The sequence below is a fragment of the Tachysurus vachellii genome, chromosome 16, assembly GCF_030014155.1.
Source record: "Tachysurus vachellii isolate PV-2020 chromosome 16, HZAU_Pvac_v1, whole genome shotgun sequence".
Classification (NCBI taxonomy): Eukaryota; Metazoa; Chordata; class Actinopteri; order Siluriformes; family Bagridae; genus Tachysurus; species Tachysurus vachellii.
In genome coordinates this window covers 9129093-9152023 of record NC_083475.1, presented here as the reverse complement: position 1 = coordinate 9152023, position 22931 = coordinate 9129093, and the positions used below count along the sequence as shown (strand labels likewise).

The window sequence follows — 22931 nt, the reverse complement described above, 5'->3', positions numbered from 1 at the left end:
GGCCATTAGTTCATACCCTAGATAGTGACAGTTTGGTTTGGGGGACAGCCTGAGTGTTTCTCGCTTCACAGAATGACAATTCACGGGTTGTTTTGATGTAACTGATTACGGCTGCGGTTGATATTCCTGTTATACTGTTTATCGAAAGCGGAAATCATTTCGGATAAATAGTAAGTATGATTTACTGTCAAACCTGTAGATAATAGTCTACATAATATGTGTATGTATGTTTCTGTCTGACGAGCTAGCTTAGTTAGCTTAGTTTTCCGAATCGATACAGTGTTGGCTAAGCTAAGCTAAGCTAAGCTAAGCTAACTAGCACAGGTTGATGAACCTGGTTCACAATTAACACGGTGCTGTAATTGTAATAGTAACAGCGTTAAAAATAATCTGTTTAGTGTTTATTCTGTTTTTTTTCATGACCACACTGGGTGAAGTAGATTACTTTTGTTTGTTTTACAGCAGGTGGAAAATGTCGGAAACCTTCACAGGTGTCATTCTGACTCAAAGATAAAGGAAGATTAGTTAAAACAGGCTTTAACTGTTTATTTGTGCTTTGTTTGGTTTGTTGGTTGCGTTTGTTTTGAACTGAATATCGAAGCCCAAAATGATGTGAAGAGATAATTATCTGTAAAACGATTAAGTACGAATTAAACCGTAATTGTTACACATTTAGAATAACCTACATGTATCTGAAGCTGTGATTATTATTTCTCTAGTACATTCCTCCTAATACATCTACACTCCTAATCACCTGTGACGCAGCCAGACCTCATTATGACGTCATAATATTGTAAATTGAAGGGCGTAAACCAATCAGATGGCGGGGATGTTTAGGGGGCGGGGTTTCCAGAAGCTTTTTTTATGCCTCACTGCTCCAGGGTCCTTGGTTTAATCCTGAACCTGGGTTACTCTATGCCTGGAATTTCCTTCTGGTTCTTCCTGAAATTAAAAAAAATTCCAAAATGGGAATTGGCTTTGAAAAATGTTTAAGTGTGAAAATGGTGCCCTGTAACTGTACTGAACTGAACTACTGTAATCCTGCTTCACACCCACCGTACCGTATCTTCCCAGCATAGGCTCCATCGTATCTGCAAACCCGACCGTAAGTTACATGAAAACGTTTGCCTTATTGTCTGCAAATGGATAGTTTGAGAATTCGAGACTATCCTAGCATGTGCCTTTGTGAGCTCCTGTATATGTGGAAGAGGGCAGAGAGCGTGTTCCTCATAATGTATTTTGCATGAGCATAACAGCTGTTGGTCGGCTTTGTGTCTTTGATGAGGCATGTGTATGGGACTGGGGTAGGGGAGAAGTAAACGTGAACTATTTTGCATGTAATTTATAAATAACACGACGTGAACATTGTAAATTCTGATCTGAAACGGGAACATTGCGTTTATTTATTGCAGTAACGTGAGGATTGATTACTCTGATCCAGACATATTTGCTTTTGTTGTGTATATCGTCTGTCTCGTAAACAATCGGTGTAATCTAAAGAGGTGAAAACAGCCATTTGACAGTCTGCAGATCTGCTACAGAACCCTGCTGCTGTAGTGTTTTATTCTCTTTAGCAGACCTCAGACGTGTCCTGTATGTGAGAAAGCTGTGATACTGATCACGCTGTTGAGAAGGCTTCCGTGCAGGTTGCTTTGAAGTTAAGAAACAGCATTCGGTGTATTGCAAGCTCATTTCTAAACCCTAGGTTGTGTTTTTTTTAGATGTTGTGACAGATTAACTCCGGCTACATTCACTTTACAAATTGTAGGAGCTCTGACCTGTTGATTTGGATCGATGTGTGTCAACTGCTCGAATGACCACATATTGACATGTCAACTCGAATATACAGACGTGGCACTCAATAGCACTAGTAACTATAAGGGTTGCCAGGTTTATATATTTTCACTCAGAAGGGTGTGAACTACCTAACCGATATTTTCACTCAGATTATTTTCTTTTTAAGCATTGTGTCGACTTGTACTTCAACAAAACTTTGGAACTTAACCTAAAGACATCCATGTTTGATATTTTCTTCTTTATAATAAATGTATACTATGTTATTTTACATTTTTTCACTATCCTGACATTCTGCATTAAACCCTGTTCAATCTACTTCTGCTATACAAACTAGCTTTGATTAATTCCTTACTATTCTATACCACTATTCTGTGATATATTCTGCTCAGTTTTGATGTACTTCCGGACTTTCTTCATTAGTAAATGCTTTAAAAATTAAGATCAGAGTTTTGAAATAAAATCCCTCGACACAGTGCTAGCTGGCACAGTTAGCTGCTTTTTCTTCGACAGGGAGGCTTCGTGTCTGACGTGCTGTCTCGTCTCATGAATGTCATTTTTAAATCTTCCTGATGCACATTAGATACGCATCGAGGGCCACGTCTTCTGCACAAACACACACACAAGAAATCATGCGAGTGTATACCAATCTTCCGGTTTGGATTCATTTCTTATAACAACACAACACTTCCAATCAAATGCTTAAGTCATGTTGCTAATGTGATAAAATGTTCATGTTATAAACCTCAAATTCTATATATATATATACACACACACACACACACAAATACATACAGGGATGCAGAAGTTCCTAATGTCGATTTAGGGTCATTATTCTCTGAACCTCTCATATCTTCTCCACCATTTTATTCCCAAAGGCCTCTGTGCAGTGAGGTAAAGGCTGTGTTTAAACATTCAGGGATTTCTAAGACCTTTGTTTCTGACTCGCAAAGAGAAAGGCGAGGGAGAGAAAGCAGATGGGTGCGTGAGCAAGTGTGAAAGACTCCAGAAGTGAGATATTTGGCTGTGAAGAGGAGTGTGTGTGAGAGCAGTGCACATAGCATTCCGTTGCTTAGCACCTCGGTATGAGTCTGTGCCCAGGCGCTGCAGCTCAACACAGAGCATCGGTAGTTAACCTTGTTCCACTTACTGCACACTTACTTACTGCACAGGCTACGTTGTTGGCTGCTTTGGCAGGTTTGTGTGTCTGCAGCTGTTGCGCTGTAACAGGCTTTTTCTCTGATCCTCAGGCAGGTTGACAGCCGAAACCATGGAGTCCATGCTCAATAAGTTAAAGAACACCGTTACCAAGGTGACGGCTGACGTCACTAGCGCAGTGATGGGAAACCCTGTAACGCGGGAGTTTGAAGTCGGCCGCCATATCGCCAGCGGAGGTCCAGGGATGTGCTGGAGAATCTACAACGGCACGAAGAAGTCCACCAAGCAGGTGAGCAGTTCAAGTGGACACAAAACTCAATTGTCTGTGAGCAGGTCCACAAAAGTACAAGACTAACGCCACAATACTTCTTATTTTAAGATTACAATAAAAGATTATTAAACCTATTTTTCTTGTTCTATTGGCAGATTATTTTGCAAATTTTAATCGTTATTTTCCAAAAGGAAACAAAATTATCTGCCAAAAGAATAAAGCTTAAAAATAATAAATGTAATAAAAAAAATGCTTAAAATCATTTTATTTGTGGTATATTGTATTGTATCTTGTAATAAGAAACATTATTAGACTGGATTTAAAATATCATTTGCTAAAATGTCATTGTTTTCACTGTACACAGTTAATTTGTACAGTGTATATGTCAGGATAAGATGTTTTGCTAAGAGGCTATTTTTTTTTGCAGCGCACAGAGCCGTTAAAAAAAAACATTAAAGCTTGGAAGGAGGGAGCAGAGATCATTAATTCCTCCGGAGAGTGTTTATAGATAGTTCAGTTAAATACAACTAAAAAATGCTTCTATACTAATGGTATTTTTAGTCCATGACACATCGAACCTGTATCGATGTAGTCATTGCTAGAGACTTGAAAGCATTTCATAAAGATGTCAGCCAAATGCTGTAAATGTAAACGTGACACTTGTCACAAATGTGTGTGTATTTCACAGTAAAGTTCATCACTCCATTACAATATTATAAGGCGTTTGAACTACTTTTTAAAGTATACTGTAGCGTGTCATGTGCTGTGAATGATATGTTTTGACTTTTCAAATCAGAATGAAAAAGCCGAAAAATATTCTACACAATTTAAAGTGACCCAAGCGAACACGGCGTTGAAGGATTTGACTTTTTTTTTTTGCCAGAAAACTGAATTTGAAATGACGGTTTGCTTTTTTCCCCCCAATCACACCTACTGACTACTGAAGGACACTGAGTAGAGATTCATATGCAAACGCTGAATCTAGACACTTAAACAAGCAACTCAAACAGTAGAAAGATTTGATTTTGGATTTATGCATGTTGTATTGTCTCCCTCAGTTCTCTCACCTCGTCAGTCCAGTCCCACTCCATCTCTCAAGTGGTGTTCAGTTGTGAGAAAACCAAAGCGAGAGCCGTTTGAGCCTAAATCCCCTGTTTCAACACGTGGGCTGCCAAACTGCATTAAAGCACAAAGCTGAAGTACTGTAACGTGTTCTGGAAAATAATAGCTGGATGTGATAAACATAATATTTATTTATTTATTGATAGCTGTCTCCGTGTTCTCTATGTACGCTCGGGTGATTTTTAGAAATGCCAAGAGTTTACATTTTCTATGTTATAAGAATAGAAAAAAAAGCTTTATGGCTTAATTCTTTATTTAATTATGTAAGTACGTAAATAACAAAAGCTTTTTTTTCAGTGTACATTTATTGGAAACATCGAGGCCTATTTTATTTTTTTGAATATTTCTTCCTTGTAATTTTCTAGCTGACCTGTTTTAAGAAACATTGACAGATTCAGCCATGGTGTTGGTTTGGGTTTTGTTGTATTCACACTTGCTGCAGCAGCAGCAGCACTAGTGCATTAATGTGATGCAGCTGACAATAGTAACATGAGTACTCAATAATATTGGTTCGTAAATCTTGGCAAAGAGCATCTTGGCATCTGTACTGGTTTATGTTGTGGTGTTGCAGGTTAGAACATTGTTTAGGGAAATGTGTGGAACAAATATATTTGTCTTATTTCTTTATTTCTTTAAACCTTGTATTCATAGACAGTCACATAGCATTGAAAATAGGCTGTTTGAATGAAATTCACAGTTCAGTTATAATGATGTGATGAGTGACGTGACGTGACATACGGCTAAGTATGGTGATCCATACCCAGAATATGTTCTCTGCGTTTAACCCATCCAAAGTGCACACACACAGCAGTGAACACACACACCGTGAACACACACCCGGAGCAGCCATTTATGCTGCGGCGCCCGGGGAGCAGTTGGGGGGGTTCGGTGCCTTGCTCAAGGGCACCTCAGTCGGGGTATTGCCGGCCCGAGACCCGAACCCACAACCTTAGGGTTAGGAGTCAAACTCTCTAACCATTAGGCCACAACTTATAATGCAAATTTATGCCTGTTTAGTAATCTAACAGAGGTCTAATGAAACACCTTTACTAAACCTTTTAGATAGAATTGTTTTCATTTTTGCTGAAGAATGAGATTTTGTTCATGAGAAAATGAGAAGAAAGATAAATGATGATGTATTTTATTTAACGGTATGAAATAAGAAGATAAATAGGTTTTTGACCTATGATCTGAGCCGTTATAGTGACGTGGAAGCCACTTGGCTTTTGGAAATAACTGCTTTCCATGAAAACTTTGTCAAAGAGTCAGAAACATGGAGTTTTTCATGAAAGTTTTCTTCATGTCTTTATGCAGGAAGTTGCAGTCTTTGTATTTGATAAGAAGATTATTGACAGATATCAGAAGTTTGAGAAGGACCAGATCATCGATTCGCTCAAACGAGGAGTTCAGCAGCTAACACGCTTACGACACCCACGTCTTCTCACAGTTCAGCATCCTTTAGAAGAGTCCAGGTGAGACACCACACACACACAGACTCTGTACAGACTAGATTTACAGCATACCTCTTTATAGATCAGCTCTGTTTTGAAATAAAGCTTGTTATACAATCTACTGTAAGAGAAGACTCACTAATGAAGTGAGAATCGAAGGATAACCTATAAAACATGAACAGTAAAACGTTGGCTCTTAGCCTGAACACAGTTCTTGGCTGTAATGGCGGCTCTTCTGTGTAGAGCTACATCAGAAGGCATGGCTCAGCTTTGGAGAAGGGACTATGAATAATACATGTATGAAAGAGAGAATAGGGAACAAAGATGTTCATCACCTCATATTCACCCTCTACAAACCATATCTGGTTACTCCTACTGCACAGTGCATGACTTCACTCCTGCTTTTTTTCTGCCAATTAATTTTGAGGCACAGTGTCAGCGGAGGCTCAGACTAACTGCAGGTTCAGCAAAGAGATACAGCAAGTGAAAGCCTGAAAAGAAATCAAATTGTTGTCCAGGTGTCTTGTCAACAGATTTCTGATCCCAGATCTGTCATGTATCTGTTTGTGTGAAAGGATGAGGGAGCAAAATGGTAGCACAATAACAATGCTTCTATAAGAGATGACGTGACGGGTTCTCTTTGCAGAACAGACAGTCGTCGATACCTGCATCATTCCAACCAGTGTTTCTTCCACATTTCCTTGTCTCTGTGTAAATATTGTCACAAAATTTGCTTGTATGTTTGTGAGAAAGCATGATTTGGCAACCTTTAGAGGTGAAAAATAAATCCAAACAACATACTACACCAATCAGCTGATTTTAGAAAATGTTATTTGAATGTCCCTTGCTTTATCTCTCTCTCTCTTTCTCTTCTTTTATTCAGGGACAGTTTGGCGTTTTGCACAGAGCCTGTGTTTGCTAGCTTGGCTAATGTGCTGGGCCAGTGGGACAATCTGCCTAGTCCTGTTCCAACAGACATCAAAGATCACAAACTGTTCGACGTGGAGACAAAGTATGGTTTACTCCAGGTGAGAAAAACCATGAAGGTGAAATCCATGTATTCACTTCTTACTCATTTACTCTCTGAAGAAATAATTGTCTATATCTTAATTTTGTACAAAACAACCTGCTATATATGTCAAACCTCGATCCATCCTTTACATTGCTTATCCTACTGGGTCGCTGAGAACCTGGATTTTATCCCAGGAGACTTTGTGTGTGTGTGTGTGTGTGTGTGTGTGTGTGTGTGTGTGTGGTTTTTTTTTTTTCTCGTTTGGTTTGCCTGACCGATCCCTCGCTGAATATGGTTGAAAGAAACTCCTCTGTGTCCTGTGTCTCCTCTCTGTAGATATCTGAGGGCCTCTCCTTCCTGCACAGTGGCGTGAAGATGGTGCATGGTAACCTGTGTCCAGAGAACATCATCCTGAATAAGAGCGGCGCATGGAAAATCATGGGCTTCGATTTCAGCATCTCTTCCAGCAACCCGTCAGATGCCGAGGTCATAACCACTGCATATAAAACCTGTGGCACTAAAACTAACCACCTGACTGGTTATATAGCAGCGATAGTGAGAACGTGTAGAAAATGTCAAACGTATCTACGATCCATACAGTAATGTCACACAGAGGACATTTTGATGCACGTCAATTTTTGCCATCTTTAACCCATCTTTCTAAACAGGATATGATGTAATGGTGTGGAATGTGGATCTTCTGTCTTCAAATGCAAAAATATCTATTTTGGTTTGTGTTTGCTTTTGTGCTGTAGCCCAAATATGTATGTAAAGAATGGGACCCCAATCTACCCCCTCTCTGTCTGCCTAATCCGGAATACGTGGCTCCAGAGTACATCCTGTCAGTCAGCTGTGACTCCGCCTCTGATATGTACTCACTGGGCGTGGTCATGCATGCAGTCTTCAATGAGGGGAAGCCAGTGTTTCATGTCAATAAGCAGGATATTTTCAAGAGCTTCAGCCGGCAACTAGACCAGGTGAAACTAGATCCTAAAGTGTTTGATGTAAAACAAGGTGTTATATATATATATATATATATATATATATATATATATATATATATATATATATATATATATATATATTACACCTTGTGTAGTCTGGATGAGCACGGAGTCTGGAGTCTTAGTCTGGATGAGCACGGAGATTTAGCCATATAGAGTTTGCACAAGCTTCCCTAAATACTTCAGACCAAACATGATGCGTCTTGAAGGACTGAATATATTTACGGAAAAAACTATATATATATATATATATATATATATATATATATATATATATATATATATATATATATATATATATATATTTTTTTGAGTTTGTTTGAGTTTCTGACATCATGCAAGACTCATGCAGCACAAGAGGGAAGATGGGTTAGAAGATTTTAGTAGAACAGGTGTTTATGCAGACTTATTCGTCTCCCAGAGTGACGACTTGTAATTCTTCCTTGGCTCGCCCTGGTTCCAAAATTGTACAAATTTGTTTTAATAAAAAAACTGGTACTGGTAGTTAGTCCTCAGACTTCTAGTGTGAGTTAATATCTTTTGGCTTTACAGTGTCTAGAGCCCGACTTCTTATAAATTGCTAATTATTTTACCTGAAAGCTCTTTTCTTCCTCTCATTCAGTTGAGTCGTCTGAATCCAGGAGTGCTGAGTAAGATCCCGGAGGAAGTGAAAGAGCACGTGAAGATGCTGCTGAGCGTCACAGCCAACGTGAGACCCGACGCGGACCAGATGACAAAGGTGAGAGCCTGTTCTCTGAGTTGTCGAACCTGTTTGCTTTGCTGCAGAACGTCTACTCCAGCTCTTTAGCAGCTCGATAAATCTCACGAGTAGAACAAGGTGCATTGTGCAAAAGAAACAGCTGAAACGTTACAGCTGAAATCGGTCACACCAGTTGCTTAATTTAGCCAAGAATTATTTTACACAAGTGAAGTGTTATGTCTTATCATAACCACCCAGGTGGTTGAGCTGTCTGTGTTGTATTCATTTCTCTCACTAGTTTTGTTGTTGTTTCTTTTTTAGATCCCATTCTTTGACGACGTGGGTGCGGTGACGCTGCAGTATTTCGACTCTTTGTTCCAGAGAGACAATTTACAGAAGTCACAGTTCTACAAAAACCTTCCCAAAATCCTTTCCAAGCTGCCCAAGGCAAGGAATAGTGATCAGTGACCGTTGATATTTCTTCCTCAACTGCTCGCTATAGTATATCCCTGTCTTGTCTGTAGGAGTACATGAAACCCAACTGTCCATCTGACTAAGCAGAATGAAACATACGTAGCCCAGATCAGTCAGAAATGTATAACACATGGAATCGTTATGTGTGTATTCACACCTATAAGCTGCGTATACAGTCCACGCGGTTAAACATTTTCGCTGTGTGACTTGTGCATGTACCATACAAAAGTTTTTGCCGTGATTGAGTATTTTATGCGAGTGCTCTCTGTTGTTTGTGTTTAAGCGTTGTTCTTCTCTTCTGCAGAGAGTGATAGTGTACCGGATCCTTCCAGCCCTCACCTCTGAGTTTGTGAATCCGGACATGGTACCATTTGTGTTGCCTAACGTGCTGCTCATCGCCGAAGAGTGCACCAAAGAAGAGTATGTGCGCCTGATCCTACCAGACCTCACCCCTGTGTTCAAACAGCAAGAACCCGTTCAGGTACATGTAGCCAAGAGCGTATACACAAGCACACGCTGTGCTCAAGGACCAGTCACTGTGTGTGTGTGTGTGTGTGTTTGTGTGTGCGTGTGTGTGTGTGCGCCCGTGCGGAGGGCAAAGAAAGATAGATGGTGTTGAAAAAGATATTTAGGTAAAGGTAGTCCTGAAGATTTTTCTAAGGCGTTTTTCATTATTAATTAACTTTTTATCGGTCAGCATTTGAGTAATAACTTACTACTTATGTTTATCGCTTATATGTTGTTTTATATTGATCGACTTGGAGCAGTTTGCCGACGCTGATACTTTAGGTCATTTTGTCAGTGTGAGTGTTTACAGTTTATAGCTAACGAACTGAAAATGTAATCTTATCTTTAATGCATTGTACATCACCACAAACGCAGCACCATGTCCATCAGTATCACGCACATAGCACGGCTGTCATGATCTATCACTTTAAAACAAATTTAGAAAGCAACCTCAGGGCTTCCGGTGAGGCGTTAAAGAGGACCTTGTTAAGAAATATCAACAGTTTTTAGTGATGCTGTTATTTAACAGAAATCTCAATTAGCACATTTGTTTCCCTGTCACTTATAGTGTAAAATATCAAAAACTATATGATGCATGATATTATAAATAATATGATGCCAAACCCCACTGTTCAATTGATGAAATAACACGTGGTGTAAATTCTGGTGCATTTTGCTTGTCCTACAATTTTATTGGAGGGACATCTGAAGAAGCTTTTACATAAAGATTTAACCAATATTAATATTGGTTAAATATTAAACTCTGATATGTAGTCAATAGGAATATATCTATTATACAAACTTTGTACTATATATTAGTACACCTTAGTGCTTGGTACTTATTAAATTAGTAACCGCGAGTGAGTTTATGCACACACATTCACTCATGCACACACACACACACACGTACAAGCGATGGATGAGTTGCACATGTGTCACTATGATTAGCGACGGATCCTTCGGTTTTTACTTGCATGCACATGAGCACACACACGGTTCACATTCTCACAACTGGACTGTTCTTTCCCCAATGGATAGGTGTCCTCAATTCTTTCTCCTGAAACAACTTTTCTTATTTTCCTTTCCTTTCTTCATGCTCTCAGGCCAGCAACATGGTGAGTGTGTTTTACAACCTGTCCTTCAGCGTGCTTTTGCATCATCATATATGTTGGTTGCATTATCTGGTGTTTTGTTCAGTAGATTCCAGTAGTTACAGCATTTTTTTTTAAATAGAAGTTACTGTAGTATTAGTATATGTAGCAGTCTGTTCTAACATTAGATGACTTTATAGGTTAAATGTTCTTACATTCTACCAGGGTCCGTGAAAATGTTTCACGTTTCTCAGGTTGTTTTTATATTTTTTTTTTATGTTGAGACACCTCTAACATGACATGACCCATATCCTTCCTGTGGTAGATAACCAGTTACACTTTGCAATTGCCACTAAAAACACACACACACACAATTTTGCAGACAGGAACGTCTCAGGCCTCACGTTGTAATGTTTTTATTAAGTTTGCTGTTTTTCAGTTTCATGTTATTGAGTTGTGATTCTTTAGTAAGCTTTACTTGTTTAAAAAGCTTTACTTGTTTGTCAACGTGTCCTTTGTGTATCATGCTCTGACTCTGTTTAAATTGTGAAAATTGGGAGTTATCTCTTGCATAAAGAATAAAACATCACTGGAAGTGTTGTTAAAGGAATCTCAACGAACTGGATTGTTTTCCTTTATCAGCATGTCCTGAAGTGGTTTATTCCTTTTATACCACAGCAAATTGTCACTGATTGCCATTTTTATTTGCAAGGCCCTTCTTCCTCTTCTTCTTTTTCTTCTTCTTCCTCTTCCTCTTCTTCTTCTTCTTTTTCCTCCTCTTCTTCTTCTTCCTCTTCTTCTTCTTCTTCAATTTATATTATTCCAAAAAATGCTACTTTAATAATCCCTCTAATTATTATTATTATTATTATTATTATTATTATTATTATTATTAACATTTTGCAGATTCAACAAAGTGTATGTAAATTATTACCATGTCAATAATTAGACATTTTTCTTTAAACAACACATTTTTAAACGCCGTTCTTTACGTGGCACAGCCAGCTTTCAAGCCTCTGTGAATTAGTTGTTACTATGTAAACGAATGAGTGCATTAAAAGAAGCCTGTGATCTGCCTTGCAGCTGGTTCTTCTGTCAGAGCCGATGTGTTATAGGAAATGAATTCACTAGTCAGATTTCAACTGTGCTGTGGTATGAATCGAGACTAATATTCCTTCTGGTGTGAATTGTGTGTAAAAATTCGGTCTCTCTCTCATTCCATATTTCTCTTGCTCTTTTCCTGTGCTCAGATTCTGCTAATATTCTTACAAAAGATGGACCTGCTTCTGACCAAGACGCCGACCGGGGACATAAAAAACAGTGTGCTTCCGATGGTGTACAGAGCACTAGAAGCTCCCTCTACTCAAATCCAGGTAGCCATGCAGTGAGCACTGAAAATAACGTATTGTTGGTGTACATGCTTTAAATAATCAAGGTACACATGGACATGAACGAAATCTTAAGACTGCGGGAAACTTTTCAAGTATTTGCATTTTGCGCTGGTGGGTCATAACCAGGGTGTATGAACTGAGCAAGAGATAAAAAACAGAGATTGAGTTTAAATGCAGTTTTCAATAAATTGACAAACAGGCTGTTCATCAGCTGATCAAATGTTTAAGATCAAAAATAAACACAACAGAACTAAAAGTGTCAAAAAAGGGTTCAGTAGTGAGTAGCTCAAACATTCTTGTTGATAACTTTAAACACTGGTTTCGTCATGCTTGATGCAGCTGTTTCCAGGACCCTGGTGAACTTCCCTTGCCATCCATCCCCAAATATTCTCAAGCGGATTTAGATCAGAGGAATATGCAGGATGGTGGAGAAGTGCAACGTTCTTGTCCTGGAAGAAGTCCATCGTCAGGCGGACGGTTGTGAATTGCAGCGTTGTCCTGTTGAAAGACCCAGTCATTACCACACAGACGAGGGCCGTCAGTCAAGAGGGAGGCCTGCTGCAACCATGTCCACGTAACCAGCCGCCGTTTGACCCCCCTGCACCACCTGAAGCTCCATTTTCCAGTTGAAGGAAAAATGCACCAAGATCATGATGGAGCCTCCTCCACTGTGCTGGGTAGAAAACTTCTCCAGTGGGGTATCCTTGGAAGCCATCAGGACCATTTGAGGTTACATTTTTTCTTGTCCGAGTACAAAACTTTCTTCCATCTTTCGATGTCCCATGTTTGTTGCTTCCTTTCAAACTCCAAACGGGCAAATTTGTGGTGTGGGAGGAGACGTGGATCTCGAAGACGTTTTTTAAGCTCCTCTCTCGCAGATGCTGTCTTATGGTTATTGGGCTGCATTCAGCATCAGAAATGGCCTTAATTTGGGTCGAGGATTTTTTGTCTCTTGCTCTTGTTTCTTCCTTTGGCATTTTGAAGAAGTTCTTACAACCTGGTTACGATCCACCAGTGCGAAGTGCGAATACTTGTAATATTAATATTGGTCTTAAAATTTTGTTCAGGAGTATATCATGTGCGCTTATAAAATGTACCGTTAAAAAAAATATGCTTTCAAACAATTTTGTTTGCAGGAATTGTGCCTGAATATTATCCCCACCTTTGCCAACCTGATTGACTATCCGTCCATGAAGAACGCGCTTATCCCTCGGATCAGATCGGCTTGTTTACAGACGTCCTCTCTGGCTGTGAGTTCTGATTCAAAACGCTGCTGTGAATATTAACGTCATTCAGCAGGATGCAAAGGTTTTGCTTTATACATGTCTTCCCTTCTTGATATCTTGTATTTATGTTAAGACAACTGTCTCCCTTCCTACCTGTAGGTGAGGGTGAACTCTTTGGTGTGTCTCGGGAAGATTCTGGAATATCTAGATAAGTGGTTTGTCATCGATGAGATCCTCCCATTCTTACAGCAGATACCGTCCCGTGAGCCTGCTGTCCTCATGGGCATTCTGGGTAACTGTGTTTTTATCATGATGGTTATTAGTTATAGGCCACGAGAATCATTAATTAAATATCCTCATGTGGAAATTTGCACACGGTGACTAATAGCTGCCGTGAGGGCAAGCCCTAACAAGGACCAAACAACAGGAAGTAATTCAGAAGATTCACAGTTGCACCGAACCAAATTTTTTTTTAGACATGCGTACCTGTTTGAAGGTTGTGACAAGTGTTTTTTTATTTTTTTATTTTTTGCTTTTTTATTTTTGAAATATAGGCATCTATAAGTGCACATTTACTCATAAGAAGTTAGGAATCCCAAAAGAGCATCTTGCAGGAAAAAGTCTGCCTCATCTGGTCTCTCTTAGTATCGACAACAACCTTAATCTCAGCCAGGTAAATATACACACACTCTGCAGACTAAACACACACACACACACACTGCACTTGTTTTATGCCTTATTTCATGTGTTTCAGTTTAACTCTTTCATGGCTGTAATCAGAGAGATGCTGAATCGGATGGAGGCAGAGCACAAGACCAAGCTGGAGCAGCTGCAGAGCATGCAGGAGCAGCAAAGGTGCCAGATCTCTTTAGAGCTTTTCTCACTGCACTTAACCCCGAGCTATCGTCATTCTAATCCCTGCTATTAACCCCGGGTAACTAACGTCTCACTCTGTAGAGAGCAGGTTTACGGCACTTTTTCCTGGGATTATGAAACCCTGCACTGAAGCATTTCTCTGAAGCACAGTGTGAACCGATGCGGAATGTTACAGCTGGATACTTAGCAATAGACATACATTTCATTAGAAATCGATGCCTTATATCATGTCCTTTGTACAGTCACAGAAACCCCATGAGTTTTACATTACAGTAGTTGCAGCTTTATAGGGAGGAATACCTTTTGGGGATGGAAATTTGAAACAGAAACAAACAGAAATAACCAAGTATTGAAGAAATTCGACTGAAAAATTGTCACATTATTTGGGATGAAGCTACAGTCAGGTTGAGGTAAAGGTTGTTATTTAAAGCAGTACCGTGCTGTTTTTATCCAGTCATTTTTGTTGACATCCCAAATATGCAGTGATTTATGTATTACTTCAGATTATTAATAGCTAGGATTGATTGTTAACCCAGGTAAGGTATTAACAGTGTGAAACATCAAACACAGTAACCATGGTTCCCACGCGTCCTGGAAAACCTGGAAATCCTGGAAAATGAATGACCAATATTCCAGTCCTGGAAAACACATGGAAAATGAGAGAAAACATAAATTGTCCTGGAAAAAATCTTGTCCTGGAAAATTATTATTTTTAAATATTCTTGATCATTTAAAGAACAGTTTACAACTGGTCGAAACAATTAGTAACAGAAAGCGCTCTGTTCAGGGACGCTGAGTTTTGACGGGTTTTTTGTTATGCTGTTTAATCTCGCTGTGACGGATGACACTGTCTTGTGTTGGCGGTTTCAGGTACAAATGTTTCAAATGTTTTCAGCAAATGGTGACGGGTAAGCAGGTTATATTAACCTTGTTAATCTGAATATCATGTGCAAGGGGAATGCACAGCAAACTAAAGCATGCATGACGGCATTGACCTGAGAAAGGAAAGGGTATTAATATGTGCCGTCTTTTTATTTTATAAATGTTGAAATTTCATTCACATGACAAATTGTCTTTAAAAGTATAGTTAAGTAATAGCCATAAAGTGTACATTGTTTTTAAGACTTCTGGAGAGAAGAACATATTACTTTAGGCCGCGAATTTGTGAGCCTTGTCTTTTTTTTGCTAAATTTGAAATGTCCTGGAAAATGATCTCTGAAAAAGAGTGGGAACCCTGGTAACCCAGGTTTCTGTTTACCTAAAGTTTACAATCACTAGGTAAATAATTCAAGTGTGATGAGTCAAAACTTAAAAAAGCCAAGTACAAAGTCAATGTCCACGAGACGTCTGTGTAACGCGCTATCATCTTATTATGTAACAAATGAGTGTCAGTGTGTAGAATATTATAACATACTGTACTGTATGTTGTAACCACTTTTCTGTGTCCTGCACACCCCAATTCAACTTAACACATGCAAATAGCAAGATGTCTGATCAGTGTGGATATTTAAAAAAATAAACAGCATGAAAGTTATATAATGAAACTGTTTACCATGAAAATGTGATCACGTTCTTGTTATTTTGCACATTGTGTGTAAAATAAAACTGAAGAATTATGCGTATGACCTCGCATTCAGCTCAGAGAGATTACTTTAGTGTATTTCTGTCAAGATGTGAGCCATGAAGAAATATTTCGGTTCTTCTCGGCATCCATCAGGCTCAAGTTTTCTATCACTAAGAACAGTAAGCAGTTGAGCAAAATGCTGAGAGGGATTTGTATGCAGCCACCATGCTGAGTCATCCCTTAGTCTGGAACAGAACAAAATGCATTTGTCTACAGAAACACATACCATAGCAATTTATAATAATAGTATCTCTTGTTCTATTGTGTGTTAATATGAATTTCTCATTTATAGGAGCCTTAATCTAAACCAGTTAAATCCATCAGACGAGACAAAGAGCAACCCCAGTCCACCCAGTCAAGTTCAAGACGTGAGTGCGGTTCTGTTTTCTTAGACACAGCTGAATAATTGCCTTGTCACAGTGGAAAGAAATGAGCATCCTGTGTTTCTCTTAGATCGATGACGTCTTTGGTGGGAGCTCTGGAGTGAACGGCAAAGAGAACGGCTCCTCTGCCGCTCCCTCCCAGCCCTCGAGAGTGAGTCCACCACACCACAGACATGGCACTGAAACACGTACTGATTACACAATGTGTGGACACATTTGATTAGTAAAATGTGGGCGGTGCTTTGTTGCTAAATTTTGGGAGAACCTTCCATATTTCCTCAGTACTACGCTTGACTATTAGAGTGATACTTTTTTTTTTTAAAAAATATTTGCGCTAAATCCGTTTTTCAGTCATTTTGTGTGTTTATTGTATATACTGTACTGTTAAGGTTATCATCAGTATCCGAAAAACTAGAAATAACTAACCTGTACTGACTGAGGAAACAAAAAGTCACTTTAACAAAGCAAAGAGGGCAAATTCATTAAGGTATTAGACAAAAGGTAATGAGTTTAGAAGGAACGTTCATGCGTCACCAGTTGCTGTAGTACGAAGTCTTCAGAAGGTGGTCCTACTGCTGGTTGCCATAGTAACAGCGTTTAATCTCTGGGTGTCGCAACTAGCGTATTCCCCTTAACAACAAATCAATTTTTCTGACGCTAAAATAAAACTTTATGAAAACAAGATTTAGCATTTGTATATAAAATTCAACAGTGTCTATCTGCATCATATAATACAAGATGATGTTTCTGCCAGGCACATGGTGGTAGTGGAATAGATCCCAGATCAAGAACGTTTTTAATTGTTATTCCTTGTACACATTGGAACAAAATGTCATTTCTCCTGGACCATGCTGCATTATGCAAGACTACATAAAGTGCAAAAACACCCGTGTGACGGTAAATAAATAGAACAATAAATACACGTTAAATTGTCAGAACACGGACTGTAACTGGAAACCTTTTTGTAGAGTGGCAGCAATAAGTATAGCAATATTGGCGGTAAAACAAGTTCCATGCATAAAAATGAGCATGTATGGGACATGAGTAGAGCTAACTACAAAGTAATTTCATATGTCATCACTAGTAGGAGTTTAAAAGAATCCTGTGCTTGCAATTTTGACAGTTTAAGTAGTTTTCCACAAAAGAAGCAAAAAAAAAAAATCATCAGGTTACATGCAACAAAGATCATTGATCATTTTTCTTGGCTCATGTTTTAAGCCGTAATCTTTTATGTTTAGGTTTCTCTGACACTGGAGGAGAAGCAGCGCTTGGCTAAGGAACAAGAGCAAGCGGCAAAGCTGAGGAACCAGCAGCCTCTGGCCCCACAGAGCATCAAACCTGCCTCAACATCCTCAAGCACACAGGTTAAACATATTGTTCAGAGAAAGTTTTTGCATAAATTTTGCATAAAAAAGGTTTTTGTGACCTTTGTTTTTGACTACTTTTAATTACTGACTTTGTTTGCTTTATAAACAAACATAATACGAAGCCCTCAGTCTATAACGGTTAAGGGAAATGTGAGCTCATACATCATCCATGCATCTACTGTATGAACAATGCATTTATTTTCCTTTCCCAGGCAAAAGACCTGACCAGCAGTCTCCTGAACAACATGAACTCACTGAACAGTCTCTCTCTGAGTTCTGGCTCTCGAACGGCACCCATGCAGACGGGCACTCTCTCATCTGGCTTCTCCTCCACACCCACTATGGCTGGCATGGGCACCCTGGCCCCCATCAGCAATGGGTTCAACTCTCCCATGGGCTTCCAAACAGCAGGTATGGGCATGCAGACTACTGCACCCGGTGTTTATGGAGGCATGGCCAGCACCAACAGTACCCCAAACTTCAATGCCCTCTCACAGAACCAGAATCAGTCCAGCAAGCCAGCCGATATGTCTGCTCTGGACTCGCTATTCTCAGCTAACAAGCCCAAAGTCAGCCTCAACCAAATGGTTCCCAAACCAGCTACAGGTGCTGCACCCTCCCCCTGGATAAACCAGCTTGGTGCAGGCCAGCCCTCTCAGACTGCACCCATGCAGGCACTACCGATGGGAATGACTGGGGTTCAGGGAGGGTTCGGGATGCAGGCTAACCCTTTCTTCAGCCCTCAGAACTTCTCTCAGCCTGCTGCTGCTCCCACCATGAATACAGGCATGCTGAAGCAAAGCATGTCGGTCAATAACGATCTGAAAGACCTCTTCGGTTAAAAGGCTTCTTTGTTTGCATTTGACTAGTGACGGAAAGTGAAAGGAGATAAATCAAGGCAGACCTTTTTTTTTTTTTTTTCTCTTCCCCCTATTGTGCTGAACCTTACAGTCAATCAGAGGATGACCACCAGCCTTAACCACGCAGGGTCACATGTCACACAGGACTGTTCTCCCTGTCCGAATGCTGCCTATTAGGCTTAAACCTATTCAGTTGGCTTTTTCTCTAAACACACAAGATATCAGACTTTTCCCCTAAATAAGGAGAATGGCATGGGTAAAACAACGGTGGCGCTTCACACAGTGAAGACAACAATTTACTTGAATGGGAAATGGTGCAGGATCTTTTTTACTAGCTTTCCACCTTCTTGGTCTACTTTTGGAAGAGTGAGTTTGGAACCTGAGTATTTTGGTCATTTGTAGCCATCACTAAAGAATTCCCTCTTGTTGCTTACAACACAACACCAGGACTTTCTGTAATCATTTACAATTAGCTCTGTCCTGGAAAAAATCAAAGCAAATATCTGATGTAACTACTAACAAACATCCTCCAACTTGGTGATGCATTGTTTATAGCGAGGTTTAGGGTCATACATTCCTTCAATTGTGCACTTTTTTACTGTTCCATGTGAACTCACTGAGCTGTTTTATTGTTTTTGAGTCTAACAGGCTGAATTCAGCAGTGTTTGATGCCCAATTGAATCGTCTCAATTGACGACCCATTAGTTTTCAATTAGATATAAAGTCATTTTTGTGTAAGTTGCTTTCAGTGCTCTAAACAGCAATCTGATTATGGACCAAAATAGCCTTCATGCCGCTCCATCGTAATTCTGTTACTGATAGGCATCACTTAATAAATCTCAAATTATTCAATTTCAAATTAAATTGTGACCGATGCATCTGATTCTGTGTTGTTTTGCATCAGGAGAAATACTAATCCCCCCCCCCCCATTTCCCAGTTGCACATGCCGCTCGTAAGGTGAATTAATACAGAATTATTAACTGCAGCAGTCCAGTTAAGATGATGCAGATACAGCTCAAAAGCTTCAAACGTTGTAACATGGATGTTGGTTCCAGATGAGCTGGTTTGAATGTTTTTAGGATGTTTTTACTGTGTATTATGTTCTGTGTATACTTTCCGTGTGTTCACTTTTGGGAAAAATACCCAAACCATTCTGTCTGCTAGCAACATCCATGCAACGTTTCTCCCAATTCTGATGTTTGATGTGCAAATTAACTTAAGCTCTTGACCTGTTTCTGCATGATTTTATACATTGCACTTCTGCCACATGATTAGATGATTGTATATCTGCATCAATGTGCAGGTGGAATGTTTCAGGTTAGCATCAGCACAATGTCAATATTCAATGTAGGATCAATGCGTCACTTCTCACCAGTGTTGTGGAGTAAATTAATCCCGAAACTCGTTTGCGCTAGTCATTTAATTCTAGCCCAGCTATTCAGATTTGAATCATCTAGTATTTCAGGAACGGACCACACTCACACTTTGGTGAAATTGTGGTCCTGATAATGGCTGATGTGAAGTGTGAGGATATGATTGTGTTTAGATGAGAATGAGAGAATGTTTTGTATTTTTTACACATACAGTATGCTGGAGTTATTATGAGCTAACGGTATGGTATTGGAGCAAATTTTTGTTGTCCGTGACAGAAGCAGACAGCGTATAGACAGGTGTAGTTCTTTGATCTGGAAAGATTTCTCTATGGGTATAAATTCGAATCTGATCTACAAACCTTCAGTGAACTGTAGCGTACGTGTAGGTCTTGCTTTGTGTTTGTCCAGCTGCTTTCGTTTAGTTTGTGTGAGTCATTTCTGTTTAGTGCTTTGCCTTTCTCGTTACTGATTGTTTTTACTTGAGCCCACGTGACCGTAGCATCGACACTGAACAGATTAAAAAATTGACAGACCTAAGCTTTTATTCTTTATCATGACCAAATAGATATCACGATTGTGTATTATATTTACATATCATATGAATAACGTTTATAGTAAAATGAGATTTATTCACATTAGTTAACATGTTTCTGTCTTTTTTTTTTTTTTTTTTTTTTAATATATTATCCTGGGATCACTTGTATAAAGGGGGACCTCTGAGTACAAATGTACAAAAGATAGAAGCCTTATAAGAAGAGAGGTGTGCAATAATAGGTCTTGGAAGGGTTTTGTCAAATTGACTTGAAGTCAATTGCGTGTTGTACTACATCTGGTTTTCATATATGGACAGAGTCGTTTCCAGTTATTTTACATTTAAGATGAAAGTAAGAACCTGAACTTGAACAGAATCTCATAACATATTTATATTTCATCCATTTCCTTTTGAACTTTATTTTGCTCTGTCATGATCTGGTTTCAGTTGCCAATAAGTAATTTGGCCTCTAAATCAAAGATTAAATAATAATAAATAAAAAAAAAGAAACAAAGCCTATTCTTCTATCTTTATATTATACCAATGTAATATGTGTACAGTGTGGCACTTTTGTGAGCTTTGTATTGTGTTATGAGACTGTACTGTCTGAAGTTGACAATTTGATGAAAATCTGTAAATATTTCTCAAAAAACACGCTGACTCTCTCTTCGAAGCTTTTCAGTCATTTTGTCAAACAGATATGATTGTGTAGATTCCTAATTGCAGTGTATAGTTTTGGACAGAAAATAGATTTGAAGAATAACCAGAAAGGTTTAAATAAAGATCTTCAAACAATGGGAAATGGTGCAATGATTTTGTGAATAAACACAAATACAGTAATGAGGCAGTGTCTTACAAATCATTGTCAAAGAATGCTCTCAAAACAGCCTCGATTCTTCAGCTTTCTGGAAGCTTTGTTAGGTTTCTAAATGCTCAGTGAGTTGTTTTTATACGCAAGTCACTTCCTCATGGTATGGATTCCACTTTCAATACGTACAGATTCAGTACACAATTCCTGCAGTTTTTTTAGGTGCGTGTTGATTCTGTGAACCTCCCGTTCCACCACATCCAACAGGAGTTCTACTGGAATGATACCCGGTGAATAGGAAGGCAACTGAAGAACTCTGACATCACAGTCATGTTCGTGAACCAGTCTGAGACGACTTTGTGACATGCCGCATTATCATGCTGATGCAGCCATTAGAAGATGGTACGTTGTGTTTGTAAAGGTCTGCAAACAATACCCAAATAGTCGGTGACATTCAAGTGATAACTGACAGGTATTCAAGGGCAGAAAGTACGCTAAGAAAACAATCCCCACACCATTATTGCATCTATACCAGCCTGGACTGTGGACACAATTCAGGTTGAGTTTATGGATTTATGCTGCTGTGTGCGTCAATCAAGTTTCATCAAACCAGGCTCTGGTTTTCCAGTCTTTGTTTCTCTAGTTTTGTTGAAATGAGATCACATTTTTTTGCTGTTATGTGGCTACCAATTTAGCATTGCTTTATATGACGTGTCAAATCGTCACCCATTTGCTTCAACAGACATAATTTGACATAAAAATAAACACTATATAAAAAATGATCATAATATTTATGTTGAAAACATCTAGCTGTAAGGCTATTATTGGTCAAAATGACAGTGAAGTTGATTAAGGATAGTTATTATTCCTATGTCCCTACCACTAGGTGGTGGTGGTGTTCTCTACAGTGCTCAGCATAATACAGATTTCTCAGTAAAACCTCCATCTTGCTTTAAACTGGATTTAATACTTGCTATGGGATTCTATACAACATATTTGTGCAAATGGTTTAGTTGTTTTAAATTAGATTATTCAGTACCAAAGGCAAAATTGGAACTATTCTAACAAAATAATTTAAGATCATTGTGCAAAAACGAGTACACCAGGATGGATGTGTTTGGAAAAAGCATAAAATAAATTTTCAATTAACAGAAATTCACCAGCAGATGAGTCTAATCCATCAAATCGGCGTGGAAGTTCTGCACACTTGGCTAGATCATTAGAAAGTCAAAGTGAGTGAGTGATTCCCATGACACCATATGACGTACACTGCAGAGGAGAGGCATGCATGGCTGTAGTCCATGAAGGAAGCTACTGCTGAAGCTCATGCCCAAAAAAAACCACTCTAGAATATGCCAGGGCTCATGTTGACAAAGGTGAAGACTGCTCTATACCACTGCTGAAGCTCATGCACAAAAAAACACTCTAGAATATGCCAGGGCTCATGTTGACAAAGGCGAAGACTGCTCTATACCACTGCTGAAGCTCATGCACAAAAAAACACTCTAGAATATGCCAGGGCTCATGTTGACAAAGGTGAAGACTGCTCTATACCACTGCTGAAGCTCATGCACAAAAAAACACTCTATAATATGCCAGGGCTCATGTTGACAAAGGCGAAGACTGCTCTATACCACTGCTGAAGCTCATGCACAAAAAAACACTCTATAATATGCCAGGGCTCATGTTGACAAAGGCGAAGACTACTGGGAAGACTACTCTATACTTTGGAGCGATGAGACAAAGATGAATGTTTTTGGCTGTGATGTGTTCCAAACTGTGTGGCAAGGTTGAGGAGTACAATGAAACAAATGAATGGTATTAACAACAAAGCCTGGGGGTGGCAGTGTTCTTGTGTGGAGTGCTGCAGGTGTCAGGGCGTTGCATTTCATAGATGGCATCATGA

General features: G+C 39.2%; 1 protein-coding gene across 2 annotated transcripts; it reads left to right on the top strand.

Annotated features, from left to right (window-relative positions):
* Window positions 1-22: 22 nt before the first annotated feature.
* Window positions 23-20576, top strand: scyl2 (SCY1 like pseudokinase 2). 2 transcript variants are annotated; one of them, XM_060889161.1, is made up of 19 exons: window positions 23-170; window positions 3045-3241; window positions 5660-5817; window positions 6680-6824; window positions 7145-7294; window positions 7564-7785; window positions 8435-8551; window positions 8834-8959; window positions 9291-9467; window positions 10597-10608; window positions 11835-11957; window positions 13112-13225; window positions 13361-13493; window positions 13756-13874; window positions 13956-14056; window positions 15994-16069; window positions 16155-16235; window positions 17323-17448; window positions 17664-20576. In XM_060889161.1, the coding sequence occupies exons 2-19, from the start codon at window positions 3065-3067 to the stop codon at window positions 18291-18293; spliced, it is 2787 nt and encodes a 928-aa protein (XP_060745144.1). In that variant the 5' UTR covers window positions 23-170; window positions 3045-3064; the 3' UTR covers window positions 18294-20576. The 2 variants fall into 2 exon arrangements, with proteins under 2 accessions (XP_060745144.1, XP_060745145.1); XM_060889162.1 differs by lacking the exon at window positions 10597-10608.
* Window positions 20577-22931: the final 2355 nt, after the last annotated feature.